A 14,314-nucleotide genomic window follows, 5' to 3' on the forward strand; every position below is an offset into this window, starting at 1 on the left:
TGAGGCCCTGCCTGATGCTCTCCTGTCACTGCCGGCCAGACCTCTTTCCAGTTGGTCCCTCTTCTTAACCACTTGGAATGTGCAGAGGTGTGTGCAGGGGGCTCAACTCCATAGTTCTGCAAGGGCGGAGGCAGCTGTTACATCAGCAACAGCTAAACTGCGTGTGCACTGCCGCAGAGCAGTGGCACACATTGGTACCCGGTGCTCCTACTCCTCTTTCATATGCAGTTGGCTGAGTCTTGATGACATTATCCTCATCATCAAGCTCCACCTCTGTTGCTCAAGGACCCGATTCGTGTTATGGCACAGTTGTGAGTACTGTAGGACCTGATTCCACAAACCACATCATATGACCCCACCTATCCACTATATAATGACGTGAATTGCTTCACGCCTGCTGGTTTTGCCCTTTGGTCCCTTCCTCCCTTACCCACTGCACCATTGCCCTCATTCCAAGTTGATCGTTCGCTAGCTGCTTTTAACAGCAGTGCACACGCTAGGCCGCGGCCCTCTGGGAGTGTATCTTAGCTTAGCAGAAGTGCGAACGAAAGAGTAGCAGAATTGCTACTAAAAAATTTCATGCCGTTTCTGAGTAGCTCCAGACCTACTCCTATCTTGCGATGAATGCAGTCAGTTTAGTTCCTGGTTTGACGTGACAAACACGCCCTGCGTTCGGCCAGCCACTCCTGCGTTTTTGCCTGGCACGCCTGCGTTTTTTAGCACACTCCCTGAAAACGCAGAGTTGCCGCCCAGAAACACCCACTTCCTGTCAATCATACTACGATCACTCGAGCGACTGAAAAACGTCGCTCGAGCTTGGGTAAAACGACACAGTTTTGTGTGAAAGTACTTAGCGCATGCGCGCTGCGTACCATGCGCATGCACAGAATTGCCGTTTTTTCACTTGATCGCTGCGCTGCGAAAAAATCGTCAGCGAGCGATCAACTCGGAATGACCACCCATGTTTCCAGTGATGTCTTTGTAAAGACGGTACCGGCATTGGTAATTCCATGTCATTTTCATCCTTTCAGGACAGTGTCAACACTACAAGGCTTCTGCCAGAGTTGACCTTGAATTTACAATGATATAAAGCACGTAGCTGCTTATTTAAATATCACCAGAGAGCAGGCCTGCACTAGCTCGCCCTGCTGGAGATCCGCAGCCTACGTAAACAGTACTTTATCATGAATGGAGAACTATAACTAATGGAATGTTTTTCTATTTTCAGCTATTCAGACATTCTGATAGAGAGAGAGGTTTTGATGCAGAAGTATATTCACTTGGTACAAATTGTAGAAACAGAGAAAATTGCAGCTAATCAACTGCGACAACAGCTTGAAGATCAAGACACTGAAATTGAAAGGCTGAAATCAGAGGTATTTGTCTAGTGAAAGTGCGTGTTTATTTAATATTTTTATACTTCATCATTTTAGGAAGTAATATAATTAAGCTTGAAAATAAAAACAAAACTTAAAAATGTAAACGCTAAATATCTGAAAAACATAAAGTATGACAAATAGCAAATGCAATTAGTATTGACTAGTAAATGGACAGGGGCTGCTTAACTCCACACCCCATCTTTCCCCGTTATATTTACTCAGTGTACCTTGTGATGTGGTCTTGCTTTTCAGGTGGTCTGTCCAGTTGGTGTGGGGGTTGCATGTCTGCGGTACATTCCACCAACTCCCACTGCACATATTGGAGAAAGGGAAGGCCACGGCCGATTATTATATAGATTAAAGAAAATGTACTTTTCCTATAATGTACAGGACATCACCAGTCCTGGCTCTTTAAAGCAAATTTCTTAAAATCTGTGAAAATCGTCCATGGCCATTATTTCCAGCTGAGAGGTCATTTAGATTGCATTCCTATGATGCTGTTTTGATTAAGACGGTCAGTGTATATTATAATGTGTTTATCAGACAACCAGGGTTAAATTTACTAAAGGTCGATTTTGATTGATTTTTCATCTATTTTAGATTAATCTCAATTGATGTTGGGTTTCAGGGGCCGAGACACACATTTGCAAACAGGTGATTTATTTTGTAATAATTATTCTTAAATATTAATAAATATGTGTTTTGGCCATGGAAGTACAACATTGATTGATCAAAATTAACCTTTTTTAAATCCCCCCCACCCGAGTTATAAACCTAATGGACTGGATTACCAATCATTTGTACATGCTATCTGCAAGTAGTGAAAGCAGCCATGGATTGAACCAGCATAGCCTTTTTATTCACTAGGAACCAAAGACATCTACTGATGTACTTTACCAACAATTGTCATTGATACTGGTGTTGTCCACATAATAGCTGCATACACTGTGTTTGCAAACGTATTAACTTGCAGCATATGTAACTTACTTTGTTCTTCACAAAATTTAAATTCAGTGATCAGGGGCTGGAAAAATGTCCCATTTCCTTTATAGCACAATTGTATGAGACCTTGTTGTTCCCTTAGTGTATTACGCACACACAGGTACTTAGGATGCCACTAGATTTTAAACTTCAAGCAGTAGGGGCTTATACAATTGGCTGGAGACTTTAAAATTATTGACTGGAGAATATACAAGAAGGCTTATAGCTAATGAGGAAATGGCACACAAAGAGTTAACCCTCAAAGCAGGATCTTAATCTCAGCAACAACAGAGGAGAAACAGTGGGTGATAGTGCTGCTGTACACAGTGCAGCTGGAATGAGAGCTTGCTTGCTAAGCTGTGGGAGCTAGAACAATAGAATAGAAAAGAAAGGTAAGGTAATAGCCAAAGGGTAATAACAATAGCAAGACTAGGTTCAGGCATGACTGGGAGTCTGAGGTTTTATGTGTATCTGGCTCTATACTGGAACATTATGTGTATCTGACACTATACTGGGGACATTATGTGTATCTGGCACTATACTGGGGACATTATGTGTATCTGGCACTATACTGGGGACATTATGTGTATCTGGCACTATACTGGGGACATTATGTGTATCTGGCTCTATACTGGAACATTATGTGTATCTGACACTATACTGGGGACATTATGTGCAAGGAGCACACTATGGGCATTGTGTGTAAGGCTGCTAACTGTGTGTATGCATGTGTAGACGGGGATGTGATTATATATTTATAGTTTGATATCATAATATAAAATTGTGAGACCACGCCCACTTTCAGCGCATTCATTTGGGGGGGGGGGGGGGGATTTGCTTAAAATTTTCTCGTTCATGGTGCTAGTAGGCCTGGAGCCGGCCCTCATTATGGCCATGACCTTAGTCAGGATAGCTAACTGTCCCCCTGTCACATAATTCACATCACAACAACGTACATCCTTGGAAATTCCAAGGGTCACATATGCCATGCCCTTCTAACTGGCCACTTGATACTCTGGCCCAGTGACAACCATAACCAGGGTGTAAGAACCCATAGTACTGTGTGTTTTTTTTTTTTCAGGGGCTTTTTACTGGTTTTTGACTTAGCAAAGAGCCACATATCAAGTCACTGATTACAGAGCATTAGTAGAAGGTGTTTGCACAGGCAAAATAGTAGTATAAAGGAGAAGCATTCGATATCCTGGCTGTTGGGATCCTGGCGCTCAGCATACTGGCGCGGGGATCCTGACCGTTGGGATCCCGACAACTATTCTTCCTCTTGGGGTGTCCACGACACCCCTGGAGGGAGAATAAATAGGCTGCCCGCAGCGTGGTGAGCGCAACAAGCACGCAAGGGGCTCTTTTGCACTTATCCTACCTCCGGCATACCAGCGGTCAGGATCCCGGCGCCGGTATGCTGGGCGCGGGGATCCCGACAGCCGGGATATCGTAGTAGACCTGTTTATAGTACATGAGAGATTGCCTCCAATAATAAACTAACCTGTTGTGAGGACTATGCTATGAAACTTTACCAAAAGATCCATAACAAAAAGTACCAAAGAACACTGCGATTCCTTAAACAGGTTTTTAATTTGGTTTAGAGTAGAAAATCCTCTTAGAGCAGCCCAGGTACTGCCCACTTTTATCTTTTTGGACACAAATACAGTACATTTATTAAGGGCTCCCCAGATACTGCCCATTTGCTGGCAACACAGAAGACCCCCTGTAACGAACATGTGGCTGCTGAAATGCAGAGAGTGGACACAGGTAGTCACTCTCTCGCTGTCCACTGACGACTGTTCCCGCCGGCAACCACACACTTAATTTTATATCAGGGGAGGTATCTGCTGTGCCCTGCAGACTGATGCCGCCCGGCACTGTGATGAGGTCAGTGACACAGCCAATAAGTTGCGTCGTGCAGACCATTTTATATGAAAGTTGCGCAACAGTTCTTGGCGGTAGGGGAATTTTTCCTTACAGACCGTACCAGCAATAAAGGTTGGGGAGGACACTGAATACCAGTGTAAAGGCAGCTCCAGTGCCCTTTGTGGTGGCTAGCTTTGATGCATTACAGGACTGGGGTCATGGATTCCATTCAAACCAGTGCTGGGTGGGTATTCGGTATGATATCCCGGCTGTCAGGATCCCGGTGGTCAGGGCCTGGTGGTCCACCCGAGTGGGGATTTCGGCCGGCGGGCGGTAGTCCGACCGCTGGTACTTCACCAGGTGTTGGGATTCTGTCGTCGGTCTCCTGACAGCCGGTATCCTGACAGCCGACAAATAGAATGCATTCCCTGGGTGGAGTTAGTGTATTCTCCCTGTGTTTGCATGGGTCTCCTCTGGGTAATCCACTTTCCTCCCCCACAACAAAAACATACTGGTACTGTACAGTAGGTTAAATTACTTCTGACAATAAAAAACAAAGGGGGTCATTCCGAGTTGATCGTAGCTGTGCTAAATTTGGCACAGCTCCGATCATCTTCCTTGACATGCAAGGGGACGCCCAGAACAGGGCTAGTTTGCCCCGCATGTCAGTGCCCCCCCCGCACAAATTAAAAAGCATCACACAGCGGCGATTCTTTTGTATTTGTGGAGTAACTCCCGGCCAGCACAGCTCCTGCGGCTGGCCGGGAGTTGATCGTCGCTGCCACTGGCCGCAGCGGCTGCGTGAGACGTCACGCAGCCGCTGCGGCCCGCCCGCCCGCCCAATGGTCCGGTCATGCCGCCGTCCAGCCCCCTCCCGCCCTGCGACCGCCTCTGCCTGTCAATCAGGCAGAGGCGATCGCTACTGAACGACGCCCTTTGGCCTGCGCAATTCTGACCCGATCGCTGCGCTGCAATAAACTGCAGCGAGTGATCGGGTCGGAATGACCCCCAAAAACCCTAGTGTATATGTGTCCATGTGATGGGGGATGTAGATTGCAAGCACCGATGTGAGGTACTGAAGTATTTTCTGTAAATCTCTGCATCACCATTAATAAATTAATAATGTAAAAATTGCGAGGGGAAATGTGCATTTCTCTTTCAATTCATTTACCTCAAATTGTTGTGCAATGCATCTGTCCAGACAAACCATTTAAAAGACCAACAGGGCTCCAATGTACTTAAGAGAAAAATAGGAGCAGAGAATTCTATAATCCAGGCACCTGTTGGCGGATCTACGTGCTGGGCATTGGAAGCCATTACTGTACATCTACACTGAAGGTCTACGTGAATATTTAAAGGGAATGAAAAGGAACGTAGCCGCCTGGACAATAGCTTACCGAGTTGTTTTTCTTAAGCAACTCTTATACATCAGTGTGTCCTTGTTGTTTGCCTCTACATTTTTTTTTTCTATTGCACTGTATGCTTTAAGAATAATGGCCCTGAGAGAATTTGTAATGGTTTGCACAAAATTACAAAAAATGAAAGAATAAAAAATATATATTATAATCATCAAAGAAAAAAAAAGACATTATGAAAATCCTGCTGTTTTAGGGAAATTTGGTAGAAGCTGCAAGGATTGTGTACTTTGATTGATTTCTTTAATCTGTGTTGTGGTTGGACCTGATTTACCACATTGCATTAAAGCTAATTGAAGTTCGAGGCAAAGTTTCCAGTGGGAATCTTGTTCATTGCTTCCCTTTTGGGTACGTTTCAGAAATTTTGCCTAAAGAAATATATTAAGCAAACAGTCATTTGCATACATGTATTGTAGATGTAGGATGCATGTTACATTGCTTTAAAATGACAACAGAGAAATTAGATTTCACCTGAGATTTTCTGATAAGACGTGTATGCCTTTTTGTGTCTTTACTATTTTTTTGGATCACTGTTCAGGAGATATTAGCAGCTGGAATAGTATGTTTCCCAGTCATGAGATCAAAATGGATTACTCCCCTGAGGCTTGTGCACACTAAATTGCCATGGCAACCCCTGAGGATAGCGATTAAGAGATTAATGGTGTTAAAACATTCAAATCAACAGATTTGTGTGACAGCAACGGCAGCTTCTGCTATATGGGATAAATGTATGTATAGGACATGTTCTAATGGTGTGTCCCATGTATGGACAATGGGGGTCATTCTGACCTTATCGCACGCCACCGTTCATCGCAGCGCTCAGGTCAGAAGTGCGTGCGCATGGCTGACAGCCAACGGCTGTCGTTGCTAGCGATCGCCTCTGCCTGATTGACAGGCAGAGGCGCTCGCTGGGCGGGAGGGGCCGGCGTTTGGCCGCCGTTTTGTGGGCACGGTCCGGCCAACGCATCACACGCAGCCGCTGCGACCCGGGCAGCAACGAGTAGCTCCCGGCCAGCACGCAAAAGCTGCGCTGTCCAGGAGTTACTCCTGAAGTGCAAAAGCATCGCCACTGTGCGATGCTTTTGTACGTCTGTGGGGAAGGGGGGGGGAGGCGGGCCTTACATGCGGGGCAGACTAGCCCAGTGCTGGACGTCCCCCCGCATGTCAGTGTGCCTGATCGTAGCACTGCAAAATTTTGCAGGGCTACGATCAGGTCTGAATTAGGCCCAATGTACGAGATACTGCTGTTTTTTTTTTTTTGTTTAAAAAAAAAGTAATAACCTAAAAGAACGTACCATAATGGCATAAAACAAAAAGAGAAAAAACAAAACAAAAAACCAAAGCAAAGGAGCAGAGGCAGACATTTTGTGCTAATATTTATATGGATGTGACTTGTCAGTTCAGTGGGCACCAGTACTTCATGATTATGAGTCAGACCTCATGCATATTAAGGTACACACTGGCCGATATATCGCCCGTTCTCTTGAACGGACGATATATCGCGGGTCCGTCGGCCAGTGTGTACGGCCGATACGTCTGTGAACTCAGTCGTTCACAGACGTATCGTGTCGGCCCCGATATATTGGCGCGTCGCTGTGTGTGTACGGGCAGATATATCAATTGATCGGCAGATATATCTACCAGTATGTACCCACCTTTAGTCAGACAGTAGCTCAGTCATGTCATTGGTTCTTAGCAAATGGATAGGCTGGGGACTAGCGTAGTCCAAAATATTATCATTATTATCTTTTATTTCTAAGCCTCCACAAGGGTTCCGTAACTTTGTACAAGGGGAAAGAACTGACAACAGGATACATGGACAGTATATCAGTTCACATACTGTAGATACATAATTACAGTGAGCAATTCCGTAGGGAGGGCAAATGGGGAGAGGGCCCTGCTAATTTGAGTTTACAATCTGTAAGGGATATGGGCCCTCATTCCGAGTTGATCGCTCGCTGCCGTTTTTCGCAGCGCAGCGATCATGTTACTACTGCGCATGCGTATGCGCGTCTTACGGGTACAAACAGCATCGTTGCTGTGCAATGCTTCTAGCGACGAATCCATTTGCACAGTCGATCGCAAGGAGATTTACAGGAAGAAGGCGTTTATGGGTGTCAACTAACCGTTTTCTGGGAGTGGTAGGGAAAACGCAGGCGTGTCCAGGCGTTTGCAGGGCGGGTGTCTGACGTCAATTCCGTGACTGGACAGGCTGAAGTGATCGCAAGGGCTGAGTAAGTTCAGACCTACTCAGAAACTGCAAAAAACTTTTCGAAAATACACTGGTGACAATTATAACCAGATATAAAGGGTCACTTCCACTTTGTCCAACCAACCAGGCACCTTGCTATTTACTGTTGCAGGACATAGCACATTAGCTATAGTCTGCCCCATACAAATTGCAGTGTATGTAATATGGAGGCTGATCCAGGTGTGGTCGTAAAGCGGCTACTGTACGCACATCGGTCGATGTTTTCTTACTGCGCATGCATCTAAGTTGCATTGCGCATGTGCAGCAAGTGAATGCGATTGTGGTCTTAACGAGGAATTAGTTGCAAAGTGAGTGACAGGAAGACAGGGTTTGGCGGTGGGAATGGGAAGTGGTCGGGTAAACGCAGGCGTGTCATGACTGTTCAGATGTTTTCTGGGCGTGCCTAAATTAGCAGTTGCAATCTTACTTGCTTCTGGAGAGCGCTCTGCATTTCGGGAGAGCATCTCGCTCTGTGCGTCTTTGTAGGCACTCAGACTCTCCAACATGACTTGATTTGCAACAATGGTACCGATGTATCGGCAAAGATACGCTGTTGGACGGAATGTGACAGCACTGGGCATCCCTATGCTAAGGTTATTTTCTTCACATATTAGCATATAATCGCAATTGCATACAGTAAAAGATAGCAACAGCAGCAGCAGCAAGAACAACCGCACCTGAGTGAGCCCCGTAGTACTTCAGGCATACCCAGGGCCAATGATCATGGTAAGCTGCTCACCAGCTGCTCCCTAGTCTCTCCAGATCGGTGTGCTGTTGCAGCTCTCAGATCCTCTCACACAGCAGAATAGGAAGGAGAATCTGCTGCCACTGGGCATGTGCAGCATTTCTGTTCCGCATGCAGCAAGTTTTGGCCTCTGGCCAGGCTGAGGAAAAGGGGGGTTTCCAGGTAACTTAACTCCCCACAAACCACCCCCTTCATGTTTGTCTATGAGATGATAACATATAACTTGGTTGTGTAACTTTGTGTGACCACAGTTCACACCACTTTTTGGTGTCCCCCCAAAGGGCCCTCCTACCTCTATGACTGTTTGTTTTTACCCAGTTTTGTCCAGTTGTAAAGCGCAACGGAATTTGCTGCGCTATATAAGAAACTGTTAATAAATAAATAAATACAAATGTACAGTATCTGAGCAGATTACACCGGATTCTGTCTTGTTGTAATCAAACACAAATTATGTCATGTAAGTGTAGTGGATTTTTTACAATTTTACCATTGATTTATACAGCCTAGGGAATAAGAGTAGATTATAGCATAATCTAATAGAAAGCAAAGCTAATAATAACATTTACATGTAACATGCAGAGAAAGAGTGATTGTAGTGTGGTGATGGATAGTATAAAACATGAGGACATTTCCAGGGGTAATGATTTCCACACACAGCTTCTGCATGTAAAACCCTGAATGCTAGGGACAGCTGGTAACTGTGCATTGTATGTATATACATGCAGTGGCAAACGCAGGATTTGCATGGGGGGTTCCAGAACTGGGTGGAGCCAATCACGGGGGTGGGGACTGAGGTGACCCAGTATATGCTGGGTCCGTAAAACTAGTGTGTCTGTGTGTGTGTGTGTATATATATATATATATATATATATATATATCTACACATATGTATACCGTATATACACATATATAAAATAAATAAAATAATTATATATATATATACATATACACATATACATAGCATATTAAACATGCATATATATATATATATATATATATATATATATATATATTTCTCTAACGTCCTAAGTGGATGCTGGGGACTCCGTAAGGACCATGGGGATTAGCGGCTCCGCAGGAGACTGGGCACAACTATAAAGAAAGCTTTAGACTACTGGTGTGCACTGGCTCCTCCCACTAAGACCCTCCTCCAGACTTCAGTTAGATTCTTGTGCCCGGCTGAGCTGGATGCACACTAGGGGCTCTCCTGAGCTCCTAGAAAGAAAGTATATTTAGGTTTTTTATTTTACGTGAGATCTGCTGGCAACAGACTCACTGCAGCGAGGGACTAAGGGGAGAAGAAGCGAACCTACCTAACAGGTGGTAGTTTGGGCTTCTTAGGCTACTGGACACCATTAGCTCCAGAGGGATCGACCGCAGGACCCGACCTTGGTGTTCGTTCCCGGAGCCGCGCCGCCGTTCCCCTTACAGAGCCAGAAGCATGAAGAGGTCCGGAAAATCGGCGGCAGAAGACTTCGGTCTTCACCAAGGTAGCGCACAGCACTGCAGCTGTGCGCCATTGCTCCTCATGTACACCTCACACTCCGGTCACTGATGGGTGCAGGGCGCTGGGGGGGGGGGACGCCCTGAGGGCAATATATGACACCTTGGCTGGCAAATCTACATCATATATAGTCCTAGAGGCTATATAGATGTAAAAATACCCCTGCCAGTATTCCAGAAAAAGCGGGAGAAGTCAGCCGGAAAAGGGGCGGGGCCATCTCCCTCAGCACACTGGCGCCATTTTTCCCTCACAGCTCCGCTGGAAGGAAGCTCCCTGGCTCTCCCCTGCAGTCTGACAAGCTACAGAAGGGTAAAAAAGAGAGGGAGGGCACTAAATTTAGGCGCAGGATATATATATATATATATATATATATATATAAAAAGCAGCTATAAGGGAAAACACTCATTTATAGTGGGATCCCTGTGTTATATAGCGCTCTGGTGTGTGCTGGCATACTCTCTCTGTCTCCCCAAAGGGCTTTGTGGGGTCCTGTCCTCTGTCAGAGCATTCCCTGTGTGTTTGCGGTGTGTCGGTACGGCTGTGTCGACATGTTTGATGAGGAGGCTTATGTGGAGGCGGAGCAGATGCCTGTAAATGTGATGTCACCTGAGTGGATGGTGCTGTGGAAGGAATTACGTGACAGTGTCGACTCCTTGCATAAAAGGTTTGACGACATACCAAATGTGGGACAGCCGGCTTCTCAGCCTGTGCCTGCCCAGGCGTCTCAAAAGCCATCAGGGGCTCTAAAACGCCCGCTACCTCAGATGGCAGACACAGATGTCGACACGGATACTGACTCCAGTGTCGACGACGATGAGACTAATGTAACTTCCAGTAGGGCCACACGTTACATGATTGAGGCAATGAAAAATGTGTTGCACATTCCTGATGTTACCCCCGGTACCACAAAAAAGGGTATTATGTTTGGAGAGAAAAAACTACCAGTAGCTTTTCCTCCATCTGAGGAGTTAAATGAAGTGTGTGAAGAAGCGTGGGCTTCCCCTGATAAGAAGCTGGTAATTTCTAAGAGGTTACTAATGGCGTACCCTTTCCCGCCAGAGGATAGGTCACGTTGGGAAACATCCCCTAGAGTGGATAAAGCGCTCACACGCTTGTCAAAGAAGGTGGCACTACCGTCTCCGGATACGGCCGCCCTGAAGGAATCTGCTGATAGAAAGCAGGAGGCTATCCTGAAATCTATATATACACACACAGGTGTTATACTGAGACCAGCTATTGCTTCAGCATGGATGTGCAGTGCTGCAGCTGCATGGTCAGATTCCCTGTCAGAAAATATTGATACCCTAGACAGGGACACTATATTGCTAACCGTAGAGCATATAAAAGACGCACTTTTATAAATGAGGGATGCACAGAGGGATATTTGCCGGCTGGCATCAAAAATTAGTGCAATGTCCATTTCTGCCAGGAGAGGGTTATGGACTCGGCAGTGGACAGGTGATGCAGATTCCAAAAGGCACATGGAAGTTCTGCCTTATAAGGGTGAGGAGTTGTTCGGGGATGGTCTCTCGGACCTCGTTTCCACAGCAACAGCTGGGAAGTCTACATTTTTACCCCATGTTCCCTCACAGCCAAAGAAAGCACCGTATTATCGGGTACAGTCCTTTCGGCCCAATAGGGGCAAGCGGGTTAAAGGCGCGTCTTTTCTGCCCAGAGGCAGAGGTAGGGGAAAAAAGCTGCAGCATACAGCCAGTTCCCAGGAGCAAAAGTCCTCCCCCGCTTCCTCTAAGTCCACAGCATGACGCTGGAGCTCCACAGGCGGAGTCAGGTACGGTGGGGGCCCGTCTCAAATATTTCAGCAATCAGTGGGCTCGCTCACGAGTGGATCCCTGGATTTTTCAGATAGTATCTCAGGGGTACAAGCTGGAATTCGAGACGTCTCCCCCCCGCCGTTTCCTCAAATCTGCCTTGCCAACCACTCCCTCAGGCAGGGAGGCAGTGTTACAGGCAATTCACAAGCTGTATTCACAACAAGTGATAGTAAAGGTACCCCTACTTCAACAAGGATGGGGTTACTATTCCACAATGTTTGTGGTACCGAAACCGGACGGTTCGGTGAGACCCATTTTAAATTTGAAATCCTTGAACACATATATAAAAAAATTCAAGTTCAAGATGGAATCGCTCAGGGCGGTTATTGCAAGCCTGGACGAGGGGGATTACATGGTATCACTGGACATCAAGGATGCTTACCTGCATGTCCCCATTTACCATCCTCACCAGGAGTACCTCAGATTTGTGGTACAGGATTGTCATTACCAATTCCAGACGTTGCCGTTCGGTCTATCCACGGCTCCGAGGGTCTTTACCAAGGTAATGGCCGAAATGATGATACTCCTTCGAAAGAAGGGAGTTTTAATTATCCCGTACTTGGACGATCTCCTGATAAAGGCGAGGTCCAGAGAGCAGTTGTTGGTCGGGGTAGCACTATCTCGGGAGGTGCTACAACTGCACGGCTGGATTCTAAACATTCCAAAGTCACAGCTGGTTCCTACCACACGCCTACTGTTCCTGGGGATGGTTCTGGACACAGAACAGAAAAATGTGTTTCTCCCGGAGGAGAATGCCAAGGAGCTGTCATCTCTAGTCAGAGGCCTCCTAAAACCAAAACAGGTGTCGGTGCATCACTGCACGCGGATCCTGGGAAAGATGATAGCTTCCTACGAAGCAATTCCATTCGGCAGGTTTCATGCAAGAACCTTTCAGGGGGACCTGTTGGACAAGTGGTCCGGGTCGCATCTTCAGATGCATCGGCTGATAACCCTGTCTCCAAGGACAAGGGTGTCTCTGCTGTGGTGGCTGCAGAGTGCTCATCTTCAAGAGGGCCGCAGATTCGGCATACAGGACTGGGTCCTGGTGACCACGAATGCCAGCCTTCGAGGCTGGGGGGCAGTCACACAGGGAAGAAACTTCCAAGGACTATGGTCAAGTCAGGAGACTTCCCTGCACATAAATATTCTGGAACGGAGGGCCATTTACAATGCCCTAAGTCAGGCAAAAACCCTGCTTCAAAACCAGCCGGTACTGATCCAGTCAGACAACATCACGGCGGTCGCCCATGTAAACCGACAGGGCGGCACGAGAAGCAAGACAGCAATGGCAGAAGCCACAAGGATTCTCCGATGGACGGAAAATCACGTGTTAGCACTGTCAGCAGTGTTCATTCCGGGAGTGGACAACTGGGAAGCAGACTTCCTCAGCAGGCACGACCTCCACCCGGGAGAGTGAGGACTTCATCCAGAAGTCTTTCAAATGATTGTAAACTGTTGGGAAAGGCCACAGGTGGACATGATGGCGTCCCGCCTCAACAAAAAGCTAGAAAAGTACTGCGCCAGGTCAAGGGACCCGCAGGCGATAGCTGTGGACGCCCTAGTGACAACGTGGGTGTACCGGTCGGTTTATGTGATCCCTCCTCTACCTCTCATACCAAAGGTACTGAGGATAATAAGGAGAAGAGGAGTAAGAACTATACTCATTGTTCCGGATTGGCCAAGAAAAGCTTGGTACCCGGAACTTCAAGAAATGATCTCAGAGGACCCATGGCCTCTACCGCTCAGACAAGACCTGCTGCAGCAGGGGCCCTGTCTGTTCCAAGACTTACCGCGGCTGCGTTTGACGGCATGGCGGTTGAACACCGGATCCTGAAGGAAAAGGGCATTCCGGAGGAAGTCATTCCTACGCTGATTAAAGCTGGGAAAGAAGTAACCGCAAACCATTATCACCGCATATGGCGAAAATATGTTGCGTGGTGTGAGGCCAGGAAGGCCCCAATGGAGGAATTTCAGCTGGGCCGTTTCCTGCACTTCCTACAGTCAGGGGTGACTATGGGCCTTAAATTGGGTTCCATTAAGGTCCAGATTTCGGCTCTATCGATTTTCTTCCAGAGAGAACTGGCTTCACTACCTGAAGTTCAGACTTTTGTTAAGAAAGTGCAGCATATTCAGCCCCCTTTTGTGCCTCCAGTGGCACCTTGGGATCTCAACGTGGTGTTGGATTTCCTAAAGTCACATTGGTTTGAGCCACTGAAAACCGTGGATTTGAAATATCTCACGTGGAAAGTGGTCATGTTGTTGGCCTTAGCTTCGGCCAGGCGTGTATCAGAATTGGCGGCTTTGTCATGTAAAAGCCCTTATCTGATTTTCCATATGGATA

At 46.7% G+C, this 14,314-nt stretch overlaps 1 protein-coding gene across 3 annotated transcripts in view; it reads left to right on the forward strand.

The window, feature by feature from the left end:
- Positions 1-14,314, forward strand: part of RASGRF2 (Ras protein specific guanine nucleotide releasing factor 2) — a 664,746-nt gene that overhangs the window by 371,214 nt on the left and 279,218 nt on the right. For all 3 annotated transcript variants that reach the window (XM_063963919.1, XM_063963920.1, XM_063963921.1), the window contains exon 3: positions 1,229-1,376. In XM_063963919.1, coding sequence (XP_063819989.1) covers positions 1,229-1,376 — 148 coding nt within the window. The remainder of the gene's footprint in view (positions 1-1,228; positions 1,377-14,314) is intronic.

Source organism: Pseudophryne corroboree, chromosome 1 (assembly GCF_028390025.1).
Source record: "Pseudophryne corroboree isolate aPseCor3 chromosome 1, aPseCor3.hap2, whole genome shotgun sequence".
NCBI classification, from domain to species: Eukaryota; Metazoa; Chordata; class Amphibia; order Anura; family Myobatrachidae; genus Pseudophryne; species Pseudophryne corroboree.